Raw genomic sequence first — 22,229 nt, 5'->3', positions numbered from 1 at the left:
GGCTGGGCTCCAAGGAAGAAGAGCTGTACGGGTTTAGGCAATGGGGGGACACTCGGCTAAGAAGCGACGGAGGCCAGACTGGAACCCAGGACCTCCTGCCCTGAAGCAGTCTTACCAAGCCCCCTCGCCAGGACAGAGCAGCAGCCCACCTCCGGACAGGCCTTGACCCCGCACTCTGCCCGCCGGGGAGCAGCCCCACAGACGTCCCCTGCCCGGCGGGATTGGCCGACAGCAAGGGCAGAGGCTCCTCGGGGCGGGGGACTCTTACCTTCTGCCTCAGCGCGCATCGGCTCCCAGGCAGCAGAGCAGGAAGGGGCCCCCCCAATCTAGTGACAAAGGATGCAGAGAGGCTCCCCGCCCCCCCCCACCCCGCAAGGCCCGGAAGCCTCCAAGGGGGTGAGCGGAGCATCAATGAGCTGCTCGGATCTCCCTAGAGAAAAACACAAGACCGGGTTTATTTCATACAATGTTATTCACACGTTTCATTTTCTAGTTTATACAGAATATACAAATAAGTGAATAAAACATTATTCCATGTGAACCGAAAAGAGCCGGGACTTCTCAGACGAGACAAACTGGTCCATAAACAATCCATCTCAAAAGGAGACGCTCGCTCGTGTGCAAAGGCGGGACGGTTCTGCCCCAGCAGACTTCCCTCCGCCCCAGAGGAGCACCCAGGGCTGCGGGGGGCCGGGGAGCCTCGGAGCGGGGGCAGAGGAAGCCCGCTCGCCTTCCGAGGGGGGCTCGGGCTCCTAATCCCGTTTCTAAGGAAGACCAGTCCTGGAGGCAGGCCGAGGGCCCGATGCATAGCGGCCCACAGAGGGCTTCATGATTGGGTAAAACGAGGCCACGACCTCCACGAGTCCCGAACCGAGGCTGGGCCGGGACTGGCAGAGGGGGGAGGCTCTGCAAAGACGGTGCTGCGGGGATCTAGCGGAGCTCCCCAAACCCTCCCTGGGGGAGGGAGACGGAGAGCCGCCAAGGAGAGCTCGGCTCCCTTCCATCTCTTCTTCACTCCTGCTCGGTCCAGCTTCGCAATAGCAGGCCTGGCCAGGCGGGGCTCCTCCTCTTCTCAAGAGCCCGGATCGAACGCCCTCGGACAGGATCTGATGACTGGGATGGGCCAACCGAAATGTTTTATACAAAATACTGACTTCAACAAAATACAAAGCACTTTCTTTATCTTTCAGAAACTGAATATACAAAGCAAGCTTTTTTTTTTCCAAAATATTTCCATAGGCAAAGGATTAAAAACGATTTTAATTATACACAGAGGGTCGCAATTTTGCCTTAAAAAGCTCCTTGGGAAATGTACATAAGGCCTCTTGTAAACGGACAGCGTCTTCGTGTCTCTGCTACAGCGTCCGGCGTCCAGAGCAGACGAGGCGAGGCCGGTCAGAAAGGCAGGACTCTTCTACAAGAAAACGGCCGCCCCATCGGGGAGGCTGGGCGAGCCTGCCTGGGCCTCTGCGCGGAGGCCCTTCTCCCTCCAGAACCGTCTCCGTCCACACCATACCCTGACTCCCATCTGTCGGAACAGAACCTACAGGTATGCTCTAAAACAAAAGGACTTTTCTCACAATAGTTAAAAAGAAACCCGGGCCAGACTTCCGAAACCATAGAAAGATAAAATTTCCTTAAAAATCACTCTTGATTTGGAGAAATAAATTTACATTATACAACACTATATGCCGGGGCAAAAGGGCTGGGGATCGGAATATACACGAAAATGCAATTTTATCCCCCCCAAAGGGTCAAACCAATTCCATTTCCAGCAGGAAGGTTTACAAATGTACATCTGTACAGCCAAGAAAAGCTTCACTACCAAACGAGCAAAGTTTGTAATGAACATCAAGCCGATCTCTGCCGTCCGACCGGACACTCACACCCAGGAACGACGCGCGCGAAGCTGATACGGAGAGGCAGCGAGGAAGCCCTCGGGGGCTCAGTCCTCACGCTTCGGGGGCCCCCTCGCCCCGACCTCCGCTCCCCTCCACTCGCCGTCGTGATTTTTCTCCGTCTCCAGCTGCGCCTCCAACAAGCGTTAAGTAGACAGGCGTCCGCGGCGCTCTTCTGTGCGCTGGGAGAGGGCGAAGGGCAGCGTCCGTACAGCCCAGCTCACGGCACAGAGGGGAGCCCTTCTCTTCTCGGAGCATCTCAGATCTCGTCTTCTTGGGCAGCGGGGGGTGAATTACCAAAATACAACTGAACTTCCTTTGTTAAATAGGAATAATATTTATGCAGGTAATCGTCAATCTGGTATAAAAGGCTTCACAGAAAGGGGGAAAAATAAGGACTATTATTCTATATACATGTCTATAAACCTGTTGTGCTATGGGGTAGTAGACCTACCAGATTGCGAGCCAGTTTATTAAAAGAATACTGTACTTTTTCCTTTTAAAAACTATTTTTTGTGACTTTACAAGGTAAAAATTTACAAAATATGTGACAGCTATTTTTGATACAATTACATCATATACAGGCATTCTGTGCTTTGCCAGCAATCCAATCTGATAGGTCTTTAATCAGGGTTGGAGATATTCTATCATTCACCCCCCCCAAATATACACAAGAACCTTAAAAAATTTACAAATGGATGAATCAAGTCAATAAATATGTCTGCTTAAAAAAAAAAAAAATCCGAACATTCCTAGTTGAGTTGTGTTTTGATAATTCACCAGAGCAACGTTCTCCTACAGCACCCCGTTGGGGGGGCCTCCGACGGGCCCCAGCTCCGGGCTGTTCCTCAGGTAGTATTTTTCCAGCTTGACCAATATGTGCTTCCCATATGTGTACTTGCGCAGCGTGGTGACGTGGGGCCGGATCTGGGATCGAGAAAGAGACCGTCAGCGGCCCAGAGCCTTCTCTCAAAGGCCGACGGGACCGCGACAAGGACCCCCAAAGTCGAGGGAACAGGGAGGAGTGGGGCAGAATGGGGAGAGACACAGAAGGCTGGGACCCAGGAGGAGCGGGAGCACCTAGGCCTCCCCGGCCTGCTCCCCTGCCTCCCCACCGCAGGCCTGGCCTACCTTATGCATGAGGACCTTGCGCTGGGCGGGCTCCGCCATGTCGATCATCTTCTGGACGACGTAGTTGGCGTACTGGTCCTTCATCATGGTGTATAAGGCACTGTGAGGACCGTCGTTCTGGCAGCACACCTCATCGATGAGCAGGGCTCGCTCGGCCCGGGACGCGTGCGACACGCACTTCTCCACCACGTTGCTGACCAAGAGAAGAGCGCAAAGCCTCCTAGGATGGCTCGAATAGACGCCCGACGCCAAGCCCAGGAGGCGGCTAGCCTGGGGAGGTCTCTCTGGTGCACCGGGAGTGGAGGGACTTGGCCAGATTAGAACCCGGGGCCTCCCGTCCACAGGCCTAACTAAGCTGCACCCCAACCCCGTGCCTCGAATATCCAGAAGAGATTCCTTTCCACTCCAAAGCAGACACTGAGCGGGGCCGTGGGCGGGAGGAGGCCCAGGGAAGGGCAGCTGGTCCGGGCACCTTCTGCAATGCCAAGGCTATCTAATGGGGGAGTGCCCATCGCAGGGCATCCATGGCGGGGCCGTACCACCGAAGCCCCTGCTTGGGAATTGGGCGGCTCTTTAGCCCTGCTTTTATGAACACAGAACCAGGCATATGGGCCGGAGCGAGCAGAAACGCCTCATGCCCCCTCCCGTATCGCCACCTTCTCTGGGGGGGTGGGGAGGACGCCAACGGCCACTCGGACCCGCAGCGGGACTGCCCGAGGCCCCACAGCAAGGCCCTTCCGAGCCGAGGTCTGACCGGAGGTCCGGACAGCCGAAGGCAGGAAAGACGCGAGTCTCGCTCTGTGGAGACCCCGGAGATGTGGGAATTGGGCCGCCCTACCTGGCAAATTTGTGCTGGCTGAGGGCAAGGACCTTGCCTCGGATCTCGGAAACGATCTTGCTTTTGTCGTCGGGGCGGCCGTGTTCCAGAACGTGCTGAATGACGTAGTTCCCATATTGATCCTAGAACCGGACGAGGCGGAATCAGGGGCGTCTGAGGCAGCCCGCCGGGCACTGCCCACCCCGCCAGCCTCTGCACAGCCAAACGTCTGGAAGGACGCCCAAGAACTGTGCCATGGCCTCTGCGGCATCATCGGTGATGCCACCTCCTCTCGGGCCCTCGGGCCGCTCTCCCTCTGGGGATCCTCCTGTCTTTCTGCCCTGTGCCAGGCCCTGCCTTCGAGAAATCTCACACCTCGTGGGGGCAAGAGGCGCGTATCCTTGTGAATCAAGGAACTCTGGGGGAGGTGGGGCATTGGGCAATGCTGCTCATCAAAGCAGGCTTCTCGTAGGAGGTGGCTTTGAGCCAAGGCACAAAAACAAGGCAGCTCCCCGGCCTTAGGAAAGCCCTTTAGCGGACGCCCAGCAAGCAGGACGTGGAGCCTTGTGGAGGGAGGACTAGACGGGGGCAGCGAAGGGAAGCCCTGCGCGGAGGGGGACTCGCTCCCCTCTCCCCCAGCCGCTCTCCAGGCCTCTCCCTAGACCAGGGCACCGTCTCCCGGCCTCGGCCACCCCTACACGCTTCTCCAGCATCTCCCGCCACGGCCCCGGGTTGGCGGCCCCTACCTGGACCAGCTGCTCCGTGTGCTGGTGCAGCTCCTCCAAGACGGGCAGGGTCTGCTCGGCCGTGCAGTGCTCCAGGATGCGCTGGATGACGCGGCAGCCATAGGGGTGGGTGGAGAGCACGAACACCTTCAGAAGACACAGAGGCAGAACGGGGTCACGTGGGGGGCCCAGAGGGGGCCTCCCTCCCGGGCCCCAGAGGATGCTGGGACGGCACCTGTCCTTTGAAAGCGTCGATGATGAACTGCAGGGCCTGCGGCTGCACACACTCGATACACTTCTGCACCACGTGGTTCCCGTTCTGGTCTTTCACGCACTTGAGCACGTGGCCGTCCAGCTCCTTGACCATCTCGTTCTGAAAGACACAGGCCGGGGGAAGCGCTCAGTCACTCGCACGCAGTAAAAGGGCTTGGGGCGGAGGCGGCCTGAGCCGGGCGAACCTTAACAGGCCGGGCCCGCTCCCCGCCAGAACCACCGCTGCTGCGCCAACGGAGCCGTCACGGAATGAGGGCAGCCCCGAGGGCAGCGTGGGCGAAGGTGGGCGAGTTTGCGTGCTGAAACGGCAACTTGGAGCTGCCTGGGAGCCCCCGCGTTAGCCCGGAGAGCTTTGGGTGGCTGGGCACCCCCATGCCAACGCTGCCCTAGACCACTGCCTGGGACGACGCAGGAGGCGACCAAGAAATCCTTATTGAGTGACTGGAAGAAAACGTGACGGGATAAACCGAGGCAGCTTCAAGAATGCGAATCCACAACGATTTCCTGTTCTTACGGAATGTTAGCGCAAATCCTTTCAGTGATCCACTTGGGAAAACATCGTTTTACTTTTTACAGTATTCAAAGATAACAAAGAAGGCAGAAAAGAGAAGCTTAAACAATTTTCTAAGCCAATAAAATGTTTAAAAAATGTGGTTCTAACTTACAATTACCTGCTGGTCAGGGGAAATGGACTCCAGCGCTTTCTGAATGACACGGCAGCCATACATCTGGAGCGCCAACGGCAGCACATGGCCGCGGATTCGGGTCGCCAAGGCGAGTTTCTGATCCAGGTTCCCAAACTAGGAAGAGAAAAGAGGAGACTGAGTGATCCCCAGCAGCGCAGGATCGGGAGTTCCCTCGGAGGGCACCGTTATTCCCATTTTTAAAGGCCGACTTGTCCAGACTGCAGGCCTGCAGCGGTAGCTGCTTCCCCCAAGCGTATCTCGAACCAGAGCAGTTAAAAACGGGCTGACGTGAAGCGTGATTGTTTCAAGCACCAAAGGAAGGAAATAGTCGTGGATCTGATTCTCATGAACTGCCGAACTGAAAACGCCACGAACCTGCCTTGGTGCCTCTTCAGAGCAGACTGACCGGCTTCAGAGGAAGGAGAGGTAAAGTCAGCCCAGGAAAGAGGGGAGACACTCGGGAATGAAATCCCGCAGAGAGACAGACACACAGAAACGAGTGCCCAGAGGGGCAAAGAGGGATGTGTCCAAAGGGACCGACGGGGACGCACAGGGACGCCCCAACCAAGAGTTTAAGAAAGAATGTCCAGAAAATGGACTCGCGTCAAGGAGCCAAAGGTGAACAAAAAGCATGGCTTGGTCCGCAAAAGGCTCATGGGAGAAAAAGAAGTCTCTAGCTGGAGTTTGGACTCCTGCCTGGGGAGGAGGTGATGCTTGTTGCTTTTTCAGTGGCCCAAGGGAAGTAAGGAGACCTTCTTGTTCTGCCCCAGCTCCCCTTCTTTCCTCTCCATCTCAGCCCCCTCGTCCACTCTTACAGAGGTTTCCCAGTCATCTTGGTGTGGCTACTCACAGATGGTCACCTCCAGGGCTCGGGCTCTTCGTGGCGTGACCCCAAAGGTTTAAAACAAAATCTCTCTTCTCCATCAACCCTGTGTAGCCAGTGAGCTGTCCCATCTCGCCCTCTCCACCCACACATCTCTCCCCAAGCCCTTCCTTCCGTTTCGGCTGGGCCCTCGTCCCCTCAAGCTTCCATTATTGCGACAGCCCCCTCCTTGCCCTACCCACGATCGACCACGTGATAGTCCATACAGAGCCGGCCATGTCACTCTCCATCTCAACCAATCCACTAGGATAAAAAAATAAATTCTCTACCATCTGATTCTTCTAACCCCTTGTGACTCTCTCGTAAGTTACCTCGAATTGGGGGTGCCATCTCCCCATTAGCAGTACAGGCCTTTCATTCCTCATCTCCCCATCGCCTGGCAAACGTCATTTCCCCAAGCCTGGGAACCAGAAGATTTTTTTTATCTGACACAGGGGGGAGAGGCGGGGGGGGGGGGGGGGGGGCGCACTGGAATTTACCGAAGAAATGGACTATTTGGGAAAAATTATTCTGAGAGCCGAGTGAGGAGTGGCCTGGGCAGGCCATCTAGCTTGAGGGGATGAGGGGCCTGCACCCAGGAGCTGGCAGGGTCAGAGGAGAGAAGGTGGAGAATATCGGCCCCGCAGAAGGCAGAAACAGTCCGCTGGTTGGATGCAGGCGGGAGGAGGTGAGGATAACACGAAGCCTATGAACTCGGGTGACTGCAAAGACAGGGGAGCCCTCGCCAATAAGCAGAACTCAGGAAGGGGGAGGGCCGCAGAAGAGCGGTAACACGTTCAGTCTGACACGTCGGGTGTCTACATCTAGTAGATGTAGATGGTTATCTACATCTAGTTCAAGATGTCCAATAGGCAGCTGGAAATGTTTAAGCCTGAAGGTCAAGGCGGCAGTTAGGTAGCTCAGTGGATAGAGATGGGAGGTCCTGGATTCAAATCTGGCCTCCAATGATTCCTAGCTGTGACCCCAGACAAATCCCTAACTCTAACCCCCATTACGAAGCCGTAGCTGTTCCTCTGCCTCAGAACCAAAACCAATAGAAGGGAAGGGTTGGGGGGGGGAGGGAATGATGGTTAAGAGAGTGAAGCTAAGGCTGGACAAACAGATGAGACTCATCAGCACCCAGATGGTAATTGCACCCCCAAGAACTGATAAGGTAGCCCAGAGGAGGAGGGCCCAGGACAGACTGATGCAGGGTTATATGGGTGCAAATGCAGTAAAGGTAATGGTGGCAGAACAGTGATGCACATAGGAAGAGAGAACTAGAAGAGAGAAGGATGTGAAAACCCAGAAGGGAGAGGGCCAAGGCCATGAGGTGGCCAACAGAAAAAGGAGAATGAAGAAAAGGCCACCAAAGTTCTCCAGCAGGTCTTCAAGGCTGTGCCTGCAGGGTGCCAACTCTGGCAGGTCCTGCTGGTGTTGTCCAGGCTTCCAAGCACAGGCCTGCTGGTGCTCTGAGGCTCAGCTCCAAGACTATGCCTTTGGCTCTGACAATAGTGTTGAGAGATTTGGGCATGTGGCCATGGATGAGAACAGATTCTGGAAAGAAGTATTTTCTTTACTGAGAGGTAAGCTTGGCACACGTTTCTTTAACAGCTGAAATGGCCTCAATTCTGGTCCTCCATGTGGTAGATTAACTTAACCTTTCTACCTTCCCTCTTCCCGAGGTCTTCAGGAGAGAAGGTCCTCCTGGAGGCCCCTGGGTGCCCCCCCGCCGCCACCACCCAAATGTCAGCGCTAAGAGACAAGAGACAAAGAGAGCAGGGAGTGGGGCTGGGAGAGATGCCAAGAGAGAAGATTCACCAACAGAAGAGCAGAGTCAAAGACAGTCAGCCTTTGAAATTCCAACGAGAGCTCCCCAAAGGCGGGAAGACACCAAGCCAAAAAACCCCCGAAGCCTAGTGGAAGGGAGTCCCCAGAGCTCCCACCAAAGCTCACACGCTTACCTCAAAAAACTTCTGAATGACGTAGTTGCCAAAAACGTCCGTCATCAACTGATAGGCTGCCTGCAGGATTTCATTAAACACCATCTGGCGCTCAGTAGGTGTAGCTCGTTCTAGCTTCTGCTGGATGAATCTGCATGGAACAGAAAGGCAAAGGCCATCCACAGATGCCCAGTGCTCTGAGAGGGTCACCCAGAACATAATCCACTCATTTACAGAGGGAGGGGCGGAGAATGAAGGGCAAACCTGCGGCTAATGGGAAGCGTGTTGGAAGCCTGGTCCTCTTGTTGTCCCATTACTCCATCCAAAGAAACGCAGAACTCCAAAGCCAAGCACCGAGTCTAACCCACTCCTAAACACAAGGCCTCCCCACGACCTAGCAGACGAGGATCCAGGCTGCCTCTGATCAAAAACTTCCAGAGAGAGCAGAGCCCCAAACGTCAGCCCACCTGCTGGGGCCTCCTTTGCCCCTCTGCCCCTGCTACTGGCCACTGTCCACCCCTGATTTTTGCCTCCTCCTTTCAAACACTAAGAGACGACAGGCCTTCTCTTGGTCTTCCCAGTGACATTTTCCCAGCTTCCTCAGTCACTCTTCTCATAGGACAAACCTATAGCTGTTCTCTACCCCGGCTCTCTTCTGGGTATTGTCTCACTTAGAAATGTCTTTCTTGATCCGGGGTGCCCAGAACCGGCCGCACTTTTCCAGGGACAGTCTGACTGGGGCATCAAACACATGCTTGCCACAGGATAAGATGGAGAGCGGGAGGAGCCTGTCTAATACAGATGAGGAAACTGCCCCATTCCTGCGGTACCTAAGCATATCCCTTTATTCTCTAAGCATTATCTCTAGCGGAGTCACCTCACAGGTTTTGAGGCTGCCACTCCTCCAACCCTCAGTCTCATTCAAAGTGCTGGCTGCCTCATGAGCTCTGCCTTTATCATGGATTTGTAGCACCAAGTTTGCTAAAATTTGTTTGCTGTGCCAGGCACTCCAAATCCATACAACTACACTATCAAGTCCTTTTAACATTTTGGAGGGGGAGGGGGATGCCCTAAAATCTTGATAAAGATCTACAGCATTTCCCTGAACGGCCATTAAAAACACAAAGAGGATCAGCCCGATGTGTATTAATCCCCTGTGAGCACTGCCCCCCCCCCCTTTTCTAGAGGCTCAGGAATTGTCAGGAATCCAAGCTGACTGAGCTGCTTGTTCCATTCTTTTCCCTTCCCACCCCTTTCCCCACTGTTCTTTTTGCTCTGGTGGTTCCAGGTCCAGATTTCCTGGGGGCAGGCTATGACATCTTAGAGGCCCAAGAGCCTTAGGGGTGACGCCCTCCTCAGGGCCAGCGTCCAGGAGAACTAAGGTCAGGGTTCTAGACCCACAGGCAATGCCTCAAAGTGGACGACCCAGACACTGACAGACGCCTTCAAAGAGCTCCCGTTCTTACAAGGTCATTGCAGAGGGGAAAGCAGAGCCAAGGTGCTGGGGGTGGGGTGGGGTGGGGGGTCTTGAAGGGAGCTACCAGAAGGCGAGAAGGACAGCTGGGAAAGGCATAGACAGAAGGAGCCAAGCAGGAAAGTCTTGAGCTGGGGAGGGTCAGCCAGTCTCTGGTTTGCCGAGTGCTCCAGGGGGAGGAAGGAGCAGGCCTGGCATTTCAGTCGACATCAGCCCTTTCTATCTGAATCAGACAAGCTATACCTTCCCAAAGATCGGAAGAGAGACAGAATGGAGCAAAAGTCGGGATTTAGGTCGTTCTTTCTTTGTTTTGGGGGAAGAGGGGAAGTCACCCGGAGCGTATAGGAAACTCCAGGCGTGGGATCACCAGGAGGATGCGAATGGTTTGTTTGAACTCCACAGCATATGTACCAGAGGAAGGTCCTGAACCCAGGACCAGCCAACTCCAAGGCCAGGCCTTTGTTTCCTGTGTCCCGTGCCATTTCTCAGTCTGGGCAGAATCAGAAAAATGCTTCTTCGATGCCCAATCTGGGGCGCAGTGCCACTGCGTGACTTGTAGAAATGACGCCAGCCCGTCTCAAGCGTGCTTGCTCGACTCCTGATGCAAACGGCACCAGGCTTCATTTGGGGGGAGGAGAATCTTTGGGCAGATCATGGCTGCATGGCCTCGAGCGGGGAACCAAAGCTCTCCATGTTGCAAGGCAGCTCTGCCCCAGCAACAAGTCCTGAGGACCCTGGCCCAGACCCCTGCTAGCTTCGCCGTTTGTGTCTTTATTCTGAGAGTATCTAAGGGAGGCGCCCCGACATCCCACTCATGCAGGGCCAAGGGGCCTAGCTAGACACAAATGATCTGAGAAGGGAACGGGCAAAGTCCCAAGAGCACAGCCGGGTGGCGCAGAGTCGGGCAAAAGCCACTTCGCTCTGGCCCAAAGTCACTCCTGAACCAGTCATGTGTCGGCCTCTTCCCTCCAACTTTAGGGGAAATCACGATTGCCCCAGAACATAAAACAAATGCCAACGAGCCCCCTGAGCTACCCAGAGCAAGTGCAAAGAGGAGACATCTCAATGCAGCTTTGGGCCTGGTATGCAAAGATTTTGTTTTAGGGGAAAGGTAGGTCCACCATTTCCTAGACTAGCTTCTCCCGTTCTCGGAGCAATTTCTGAACCTGCCAAGGACAGATCTCACCAGGGAAGTGAGGATCTATGCCAGGGGGCAGGCAGGGGATAGAGAGCAAGGCCTGGAGTCAGAAGGGCATGGGTTCAAATCTTCCTACCTGTGAGACCCCATTTGCCTAGCACTTGCCTTCCCGATCGTCATGGGCACATGAAGCTGACACGGAACCTCTGATCCACCTGGGGCCCCCGAAAGCAATGGGCACACTCACCTGGAGCCGTGCTGGTCTTGGGAAAACTCTACTATGTGGCCCAGGAGGTCTCTGAGCTGGAGGTTCGGGAATCGGTTGTTCCGGAAATCTTCTAGCAAGCGACTGCGGCCGGAGGGCATGATGTCAGCCCGACTGTAGCGCAGCCGGGAGGGAGGGAACAGCTGGCTGCTGGAGCTGAACAGGCTACAGGCGCTAGATGCGTTGCGGTGCTTGGCTTCGGCTCCCGGAGCCGCCGAGATGTAGCGCCCGCTGCCGTTGGCCAGGCCTCCTACGGCAAAGGGCTCTCGTCAAGCGGGCTTTCAAAGCATCCCAAACCCAAGTCTGCTGAGCCTGAGATGCAGTGAGCAAACAGAGGCTCCCCTCAGAATTCTGATTTACCACACGCGCAGGGGAACCCGCCTGGGTGCGATGAGCAAAAAAGAACAGGAACATCAGGAAAGAAACAAACGGACAGCAAATACGCCAAGACTCATTCTGAGGGAGCCCCGGCAGCGAAGCAAAGAGCAGGACGTGGAGGGAAAAGACTGAGCACTAAGTATTTGGCGGGCAAACTGAGGCACAGAGTGATGGCTGTTGACTTGCCAGGGAAATCAGGCTGGTGAGCCTGGCCCCTCCAGGCACGGAGCACTCAAGAGCAGCTCACCACCCTCTCCAACCTCCCCCGAGAACCAACACTCCAGAGGGCTCCAGGCCCTGGAGATGCTTGTCACTTCCCAAGAGCCTTTGGGGGGGACAGACACATTAAATGTTAAGGGGAGCACCAGGGCTGAAGAGGGGAGGTCCTGGGTTCAAAAAGTGGCCCCCCAACATTTCCTGGCTGTGTGACCTGGGCAAGCCACTTACCCCGCCCCCCACTACCCGGCCCTTAGAATGGGTGCTTAGGAAGGGTTAAACGCCAATGTTACAGGCTAACAGTGACGAGTTCCTAGTCTTCACCCTTTTGGCTTTCTACTGGCAAAGGAATTCCCAGAGAAGCGTGCACATGCCAGGTCCACTGGGAAGGAAAGCCCTTGGCAGCGAGTCGTGGACAGTGAGGGACTCGGGAGCCGCGTCTGTTTCTGCCTCTGTGCCCGGCCTGGGGCTCTCAGTCCTTTCTTCTCCCAGTCAGCTCCAGGCCTCCCCCCAGCCTCTGGACAGAGGCTCTCCAAGCCGTCCCACGTGAGTACTAGAAACCCTGCGAACCATCCAGCGCGGGCCCGAATGCTGTTCTCCCCCACCTGAGCCCAGAGCACTTCTACCACGGCGCGCAGAGCCCAGGCCTCCCACTGCCCGAGCCCACAGACTCCTGGCACACTTTCTGGACACTGCTCTTGGGGGGAGGAGGGGGCCCCACTGTCCCAATGGTCGCTTATGTTTTAGCTGCCCATCCACGTAAAAACTTCACTCCATCACAGGGAAGGATAGAAAAAGGCGAAGCTTCTCGCCCAGTGACGTTCTCCCTTTCGAGAGCAGAGAGCACCCTCGCCCCCTTCCAGGGCCCAGCAATGAAGCTTAGCGATGGCCAGGACCACTCGTTTTGCCCAAACTCCTACTTTTAACTAAATGACAGCCTCTACTGTGTCCAAGCTGCGTGACCCTGAGCAAGTGAAGGAATCCCCTGTGCCTGGGCCTTCCTGTGGCCCTGATTCTAAGACAGAGAGAGCAGTGAGGAGGCCACAAAGCTGGAGGGAGAAGTGGCAGCCATGCCAGGGGAGAAAAACAGAACCAGGACAAAGCCTGGCCACTGGCTGGCTGTGCGGGGAAGCTCTCCCCCCCCCCCCCCCCCGCCCAGGAAGAAGGCCACAGACTGCCCTGGGTAACCAGGGGATCGGTCAAGCGGTTGGCAGAAGCCAAAAGCTCCAAGGAGAGCCTAGAACAGAGGCAGACAGGTCACACTGAGAGGGAGTCCAGCAGAGGGCAGACTTGGGGCTGGTCAGACACACAAGAGGGCGCCAATGGGCCAAGAAGGATTTGGGGGGGGTGGGGGGGGGAGGGATTGTCAGATTGTTTCATCCTAATGGCAGCTGGCCCTCCTGAGCCCTCAGCATGTGGTTCACAAGCACCCATTCCTCAAAACCACCCTGGGAAGCAGGTGCTGCCTCCATCCTCATTTTACAGAGGTTAAAGGGCTTAGAAGACAAGAGGGTGACAGGGGTGTGCTTGAAGGGAGGAAGACCACAGGGGGTGGGACGGAGTCATGGCCACACACAGAGGACAACTTGTCACTGGAGACAGGAAGAGCTCAAGGAGAACAGAGACAGAAAGCCAACAGCCTAAAAAAAGAAACTCCCTGGACCCAAGCAGTTCAACAAACATGAGATAAAATGTTTGGGGAGGGAAGGTGTGTGCCAATGTGGCCTGGCGCCCTGGTCCAGATCAGAGGCACCGAGGTTTCTGGGAGAGACTAACCCCCACACTTTGGCCACCTTTTCCTCCGGGAGACACCATCATGGAAAAGCTATCAAAAGCAAAAGCCCTACTTGGTAAGAGACTGAAACGTCCCCACTGTCCATCCACACTGGCTGGAGAGAACACAAAAGTGGGAAAAGAGGGTTTTCTTTTTGGCTGGGTAGACAGGAGCCAGCTAGAGATGGGGTGTCCTAGCCTCCAATCTGGCCTTAAGACACTTCTTAGCTGTGGAACCCCATTGCTTAGCCTTTATCGCCCTTCTACTTAGAACTGACACAAAAGTATTGAGAGGAGGACGGGAAGAAGGAGGGAAAAAGAATGGCCTTTGGACGGTCATCCTTTGGAGCTGAGTGTCCCCTTTCTCCCTCCTCCGACTCTCCACATCCTGCTGTTCACAACCAGTGAGCTTCTCCTCAGGCTACCCGGATCTGAAGTCCAATTAGGCACCCGGCATTCCACAGCTTCTTCCCAAGCGTCACTTGTTGAGGCCTTCCCTTCAGCAGCTCAGAAGATGCACATGTCGCTGCTCAGGGAGCTTGGACCGGTCCCAGAACCTCCTCCACCTCCACAGAATCTTAGGATCGTAGGATCTCCAGAAGGAATCTCGAGGAACCTCACTGCACCAGTTCTGTGTCAGGAATCATTGGATTCACTGAAGCAGTATAGACAGATCAAGAAGCAGATTCACAAACATTTCTTGGTGAAGGGTCTCCTCCTATATGCTGTGGCACTGTTCGGGGCAGGGAGCAGCGCATGTTCATAAATAAAAGATGGTCACAAAATAAAGGGATTGGAAATGACTCTGGCAGGGCTGGACTCTGAAGGACGCTCTCGATTCCAAGAGGCTCTCAGAAAGGCGGTGTGGACAAGGGCCACACAAGTGTAGACATGGCACTGGGATGAAGCAGCATCCCAAGGAACCAACCTGCAGTGACCTACAAGAAGAGCTTTCCTGCTTTTCATCTTCGTGCCAATAGGAAAGACAGCCACAGACATAGGAAAGGAGCAAACATTTCCTCTGAGTCTAGCCGTGTGACGCCCCCCTGCCCCGGGAGGAACAGAAATGGTTCTTTCCTGGGTGGGCACGTGGTTTCCTTTCCAAAAGGACATGTGTTTGGCTGAGGGCTAACTCTCCTTCCTCCATCAATGGGCATCATACCCCAATTCAGACCTGTCATTCGACGGGGACTGCCCGCTTCCTGCTGCAGCCGTGGCAGCGACACTTCTTACACTCCTCCTCATCTTCTCGGAGGGTCAGAGTCATCACAGGCACCTCCCGATGCCCGGTCTGGTCAGTCTCCCTTCCAGGACAGCTACGTGCCCAAGTATGCAGCCTATGAGCACACATGTAGACTATCAGTTGAGTCTGCCTCCTTTTCACTGCTCTACCAAACCTAGCACTCAAGGGTGTCCTGAATAAAGCACTGGGCCTGGAGGCCAAATCCTACCTCAGATACTTATTAGCTATGTGACCCTGGGCAAGTCATTGAACCTCTCTCTGCCTCCGTTTCCTCATCTGTAAAATGAGAACAACAACAGAACCTCCCTCTCCAGGCTCTTGGCAGGGTCATTTGCATTGGTAAAGCGCTTAGCACAGTCTCTGGCACATCGTAGGTGCTACGGAAATGTTTGCTGCTACTACATAGCTGAAGTGATATTCCTTAAATACTCTATCACCCCGCTAACTCAGAAACTGTTGATGGCTCCCATTTATTTCTGGGATGAAAGAGCCTCAGCTTGGCACCCAGTGGGGATATCACAAACACGTCTTCATCACCCTATCTCAGGAGTCCCAAGTGGAGACTAGAAATCACATCGCCCATTATACTGAAGCACCTGGTGGAGGCTGCAGCCTGGGACCAAGAGGGCTAGATTAAAATCCTGCCTTTAATTTCCCTCAATTAGGAAACGGCTGAATAAATTGTGTAACTGTTGGTGATGGAATTTATACTATTGTGCTCAAAGGAATAATGAACTGGAGGAATTCCACGTGAAGTGGAAAGACCTCCAGGAAGTGATGCAGAGTGAAAGGAGCAGAGCCAGAAGAACGTTGTACACAGAGATGAATACTCTGTGGTAGAATAAAACATACTGGACTTCTCTACTAGTAGCAATGCAAGAATCCAGAGCAAGGCTGAGGGTCTTAGGAGAAAGATGCTGTCCAAATTCAGAGGAATAACTGTGAGAGTAGAAACACAGAAGAAAAACAACTGCTTGAACACATGGCTTGATGGGGATATTATTTTGGGGTTGTCGTCGCTAAACAATCACCCTAGTGCAACTATCAATAATATGGAAATAGGTCTTGATCAATGACATACGTAAAACCCAGTGGAATTGCGCAGCGGCTACAGGGGGGTTGAGGGAGAGGGAAAGAACATGAATCATGTAACCATGGGAAAATATTCTTTAAAAAGGAAAAAAAAAAATTTTTTTAAATCCTGCTTTTGCCACCCAGTAGCACTGGGGCCACTTCATCACTGGTAGCTGGCTGGGCCCTAGGCCTAGAAGAGGGTGTGTGCTGGGCAGCATGCACTCCTCATGGGCAGCAGTTTCCCCACTGAGCCAGGTCATTCAATGAGCATTTACAGTCTACTCTGATGATTGAGCCACTGGTTGAACTGACTACCAAGACCACCACAAAGAAACTCTGGACCTCTATTCTACTAAAATAGGTACCAAAAACAGACACAGAAAACCTCTCCAAGTGCGTCGATACCATTTAAAAATTCAGACTCAATTACCATTAAATCCTTAAGTCTCTGGAACTCCAAGAAAAATGTTCTACCAGAAGAAAAGGGAGCGAGGAGGGTGGGAGGAAGGAAGGGAATTAAAGTAAAGGATAGAAAACAAAATTATTAATGAACAGAATTAAGTTTCACTAATTACACCTGAAACAAAACACATGAACTGGAGGAATTCCATGTGAACAGGAACGACCTCCAGGAATTGATGCAAAGTGAAAGGAGCAGAACCAGGAGAACATTGTACACAGACTGAATGAACATGACTGACTTTGCTACTAGCAGCAACGCAATGACCCCGGACAATGCTGAGGGACTTGGGAGAAAGAATGTATCCACATCCCGAGAAAGAACTGTGGGAGCAGAAACGCAGAAGAAAAGCAACTGCTTAAACACACGGGTTGATGGGGATACAATCGGGGATGTAGACTCTAAATGACCACCCCAATGCAACTATCAATAATAATATGGAAATAGATCTTGATCAAGTGGAATTGTGTGTTGCTGGAGGGGAAGACCATGAATCTTGTAACCATGGAAACATATTCAATAAAAAAAAATTTCAGCCACCAATCGACTGGCTGTGTAACTTCCCCAAAGGGGAATGGGAAAGGTAGGGGGCAGTGGAAAGAACACTAGACCTGCTGCCCACAATCTAGTCGTGCTATGGCAAGTCATTTGCTATATTATGCCTCAGCTTATCTATAAATGGAGGTTGTTGGTCAAGGTGACTTCTGGAGATTCTAACTTTATAAAAGGAATTGTTTGTTGTCAAGGGAAAATTTCCCACTGACTTGGTTCTTTAGCAATGGCAGAGGTTATCAAAGGAAGTGAGAAAAACTTCTCTTGCCTCCTGAAAATGACATAATTTATACTACAATGAACATGGCCTGACATGAGAGCAGAAGAAATTCTTGTTTCTCAACTCAATATTCTAAAATTAAGCCATCAAAATGTCTTGAGGCTCTATTCACCCTCAGGAAGCTGAAATGGCTAGGGCTTAGAGCTGGAGGGAAGCAATGCCTTCAACGTTCTGGCCTTAAGATTTTAACCCAATAGGATAAAGAACCAGGCCTGTAGAGGGGAAGTTCTGGGTTCAGATCCAGCCTCAGACGCTTCCTAGCTGGGTGACCCTGGGCAAGTCACTTAACCCCCATTGCCCAGTCCATAACACTCTTCCACCTTGGAGCCAGCACACACAGTACAGATGCCAAGCTGGAAGGTAAAGATTAAAAAGAAAACAAAAAAAACCAGACAGTCATGGGTCTTCCAAGAACCTTTTCGAGTCTGTTCACGTAGCTGAGCCTAAACAAGGCTGGCCAAGGCTCATAAAAGGGCTCCAACCCCCAAATGACCCATATCTTACCAAAGCAGGAGAAATTGGAGAAAACAGCCCATTTCTCCACGACCCACAAGATGTTAACTGCAAAGAGGAACAGAATCAAACATCCCTGACTTCCCAGGCCATACACTTTCTGTCCATTGTCAGTGCCACAACAACCTAGCCGTGTCATTGTCACATTTCCCGTGCTTTACTGAGACCTGGGACCCAAAAGTCACCCAGCCTGGCGGTGTGCAGGGAGGCTCCTCAGTGGTCAGCCCACTCCATCACTGCCCCCCGGAGCACGGCCAGAGCCTTGACCACAGGGGATGGATGCCCGAGGTCAGAGCACGGCTTCACAGTGTGGGAAGGAACGAGAAACTTCCTGACCTAATGGCAAAGTGGAATCTGGCGCCGCAAATCACTTCAGAGGTCCAAGAATGGACCATTAGCCTCAGGTTTGATTTAATTTGCATGTGGATTCATATTCATGACTTGCGCATATTTTCAGGTAGCTGTTCAGATTGGCAATTCTTCTCAGTGGATGGAGAGCCAGGCCTGGAAAAGGGAGGTCAGTCCTGGGTTCAAATCCGAAGTCAGGTCCTAGCCATGTGGCCCTGGACAAGTCACTTAGGCCTGGTTGCCTAGCCCTTCCCACTCTTCTGCCCCAATGCACTGCTCTTGGTGCTCAGGATCTGAGCCTGGGCCCCACTGAGAGTGGAGACAGAGGTTTTCAGAGATTTCAGTGGGTCTGAATGATGCAGAATGGAGGCCCAAGGCCTGACCCAGTTCTCTTCCATTTCCACAAGGGGTCCAGATGGTCTTTGGCATTCCGGACTGGACTCTCTCTGGATCTCACTCCAGAATCACTCCTAGGGCCTCTAGAATCCCAGTCTGACTGCGCCCCGCCACTCCGGCCTTTTCCCATCAGCTCTTGCCAGAAAAGGGCTCTTCATGGGAGAAGGCCAGTCTGGGGGCCACAAATTCCATCGATAAGGGCGTGTGTTCTGCTGCGGCCTCCCTCTCCCGAGACCTCGATGCCAAAGTCAGTCTGACAGAGTCCCGCAGCGTCCGCTCCCTTCCACAGTCACCAGCCGTTCAGAGGGCAGAGGCGCGACACGGTCCTTGGCCCTTTAGACACCCCCACTGCGCACCAACAGACCACATGAGTGTCAACCTAACCTTAAACATCTGGGTGACATTCACTTTACTGTGGGGATCTGACCCAAAGCCACAATTTTTGTCTCATTTGGGCCACACAACAAACCAGGATGGCAGAGGCCATGCTCGTCTCCAGTTTATAGATGGGAACACTGAGGCAGGCAAAGGTGAAGCGACAACCTCAGAGACTCATAGCTGCTGAGTGCCCAAGGGGGGATTGGAACTCAGATCTTCCCGACTCCCCCGGCTGAAGACTCGGGGCGAAGGCTCTGTCCACTCTTCTTTCACATAAAATGGACTCACAGGCTGGCCTAAGGCTCCAAGGAGAGAAAACACGGGAAATGCTGCCTTAGTGGCGGTGAACACTGGCCTTGATCAAAGCAAATCCTGGGGAATCGGGGAAGATAGGGAGAAAAAGGAGACACCCCCCCCACCCCCCAAGCCAAAACTGATGCTCACGGCTGGCCTTCTAGTTGCTGCCTGGGAAACTGTGAAGATTCCACATGGAGGCCCAAAGAATCGAGAAGCCAAGAACAAAGAAGAGCCTCGATGTGGGCTCCGAGATCACCTCGACTCCCACGTGCTTTTGGGGGATCACAACGTGAGCCCCGTGTACTTCGGGGTTTCCTCCAAGGCCTTCTCTCTGTGAGCCGGTGTTGGCAGGCAGCTGTCGGGGTTCCCTTCGAGGAGGGAGGCAACAGGAAGAAGATGCCTCGGGACATACAGGGAAAACGCAGTGTTTCTAGAAGGATGGAGGGAGAACAACGCGGACCTGGAGAGGGGGAGCCCCGTTGGGGCCTGCAGGCTGGGAGAGAGCAGAGGCAGACAGGCCCACCCTAAAGCCAGGGCAATGATCCGAGAGGGAGGAGAGGAGGAACCGCCCCAGGTTGGAGGCTGCGCGGGTGAAGAGGCTCACGTTCACTCATCACCCAGCCAAGGAGGTCTTCTGCAGGTAGAAGGGTTAGGCAGTGCAGGAAGAGTGGAGTTCAAATCCAGCTCCAGACACTCAGTGCAGGTGTAAATGACAAATGTTGTCTGCCTCGGTTTCCTCAATTATACATAAGGGGTAGAATGGCAGCATCTACAGAGGCATCTAGTTGGCTCAGTGGCTGGAGAGTCAGGCCTAGAGACAGGAGATCCTGGGTTCAAATCTGGCCTCAAGACTTCCAAAGCTATGACCCTGAGCAAGTCCCTTAGTCCCCACTGCCTAGCAACCAATACTTAAGTGTCGATTCCAAGAGGGAAAGTTGGGGTCTACAATATAAATAACCATGCCTACCTTTTGGGGTGACCGTGAGACCACAAGAGCTCACTGCTTGTATGTGCCGAGACACCACCTAAATGCTAGGAGGGGACACATGCTTAGCCGGGGGCCACGGCTGCCATAGGCGCTGCCCAAAATGGGGCCGTTTCTGGGTAGGGCCCAGGGACCGGTGAAAGCCAAGACATCTTTTGGAGCCGAGGCCCCCGGGGAGCCTGGCTGAGCGGATTCACGGTCTAAACTGCTTTGAGCTCCCCCAAGCTCCGCAAGGCCCACTGCCACAAAGAGTTTTCACTGAGAGGCCTCGATCCGTCTCACTCCCCATGGCCCGGCCTGGCCAGCCCTGTGAAAAGGTCCCTCCCCAACCCAGCATTCATTCTGAGAAGACCAACAAATGGTCAAAGGAGATGAAGAAGCAATTTTCAGATGAAGAAACTGAAGCCATCAACAATCATATGAAAAAGTGTTCTAAATCCCTCTTGCTGAGAAAAATGCAAACGAAAACAGCACAGAAGCACCACCTCACACCTATGAGATTGGCCAACAGGTCAGGAAAGGAAAGTGATAAATGTGGGAGGGGATGGGGCACAACTGGGACACTCATGCATTGTTGGTGCAGCTATGAAAAGATCCCACTATTCTGGAGGGCACTCGGGAACTAGGCCCAAAGGACTATAAAACAATGTGTACCTTTGGATCCGGAAATAGCATGCCTGGGTCTGTATCCCAAAGAGATCCAAAAAAGGGGGAAGGACCAACTTGTCTAAAAATACTGTTAGCAGGCCTTTTGGGGGCAGCCAATTAGTATAAATGGAGGGGATGCCACCCGTTGGGGGATGGAAGCTGGAAAGACCTGCAGGGGGAACGGATGCCAAGTGGGGTACGCATTCCCGGGAGAACATGGCACACACTAACTGCCCTTCTGTGCACAATTCTGAGGGACCCGGGACGAAGAACGCTCCCCATCCTCCCCCCCCCCCCCCCACCCCCCCGAGAGAGAACCGTTGCAATAGGATGGATGTGAACCAGAGCAGCCCATCTTTCACACTCGTTTAGTTTCCTCTGGAGGTTTGGGTTCTACAGGAGGGTTCTCTTACAACAATAACCACTCTGGAATTCAGCTTTGTAAAACCGAAATTAAATTGCTTACCATCTCCAAGAGGGCAGAAAAAAGGCTGAAGGGAGACAATTTGGAACTAATAATTTCAGAAAACATATGTAGAAAATGGTTATTGCTTCTAGTCGGGAAAATAAAATATCTTTGAATTTAAAAAAAAGCCAGCTTGGACATACATACTAAGTGAATGAAGAAAAACAAAGTAGTGTGGGGGAGAAGGCAATAGCTGAGGAGGGCGGTTTGGGGGGAGTCACACCCCAGTCTCACACAAAGATGGTGCTTGGCCTCTACTAAAGGAAAAGATTCAGGGGAGAGCATGGCCAGCACGTGGAGGATCAAAGGCCAGGAGAGCACAGAAAGCCAAGTGCTGGAAGGGTCTTGATGTCCAACGAGACGAGACCTTGTGTTTTATTCTAGAGCTCCCTGGGGACCACCAAGTAAGGGAGTGACCGATCAGACCTGGAAGCACCGTGGGGGACACACTGGAGGGAAGGGATGGCTCAGGCAATGGGTGGATGGACTGGTTCACACCCTTAAAATGGGGGTCAGGCTGGAATTTTACTGCACCGAGGTTGGATGGAAGCTGGCACGCATTGTTTCTGGCTGCGGCAGTTCTAGCAAAGCACCTCTAGGGCAGAAGGAATTGATTTTTATCCATTGTGCAGTTCTGGAAAATCAGCATCAAAAGTAGAAATTCGAGGCTGGTGAGTGAACTGCACCTCGGGAGAGCAGTCTCAATTGGGTGACGAGGTCGGGAGCAGTGGGAGGAGAGGAAAGGGGCCTTCGCTGTCAGACACAAGCTGGGCCAAGACCAGAGCTCGTGGCCAAGGCCTTGCTTCTGTCGGGAAAGGGAAAGACCAGCCCTTTGGCTGAGAGAGGCGGGCAGGGAAGGAATTCTGAAGAACTGCAGGACTCCTTTGCCCTGGTCAGAGCCCAGGTGTGCCAGTCAGCAAGGACCAGTTTCCCAGCTGCATTCCAGTGGCTTGGGAGGAGGAGTGGAGAAAAAAGAATGGGAGAGGACTAGGGTACTCCAGGCCGAGGGA

At 53.5% G+C, this 22,229-nt stretch overlaps 1 protein-coding gene across 1 annotated transcript in view; it reads right to left on the bottom strand.

The window, feature by feature from the left end:
* Positions 1-427: 427 nt before the first annotated feature.
* Positions 428-22,229, bottom strand: part of PUM2 (pumilio RNA binding family member 2) — a 71,633-nt gene continuing 49,831 nt past the window's right edge. The window contains exons 13-20 of the mRNA XM_044663002.1: positions 11,195-11,462; positions 8,357-8,486; positions 5,516-5,644; positions 4,807-4,944; positions 4,593-4,718; positions 3,868-3,989; positions 3,030-3,222; positions 428-2,825 (exon numbers count right to left, since the gene is read on the bottom strand). Coding sequence (XP_044518937.1) covers positions 2,694-2,825; positions 3,030-3,222; positions 3,868-3,989; positions 4,593-4,718; positions 4,807-4,944; positions 5,516-5,644; positions 8,357-8,486; positions 11,195-11,462 — 1,238 coding nt within the window. The 3' untranslated portion in view covers positions 428-2,693. The remainder of the gene's footprint in view (positions 2,826-3,029; positions 3,223-3,867; positions 3,990-4,592; positions 4,719-4,806; positions 4,945-5,515; positions 5,645-8,356; positions 8,487-11,194; positions 11,463-22,229) is intronic.

The sequence above is a fragment of the Gracilinanus agilis genome, chromosome 2 (genome assembly GCF_016433145.1).
Source record: "Gracilinanus agilis isolate LMUSP501 chromosome 2, AgileGrace, whole genome shotgun sequence".
Classification (NCBI taxonomy): domain Eukaryota; kingdom Metazoa; phylum Chordata; class Mammalia; order Didelphimorphia; family Didelphidae; genus Gracilinanus; species Gracilinanus agilis.
This window is presented reverse-complemented; position numbering and strand designations above follow the sequence as displayed.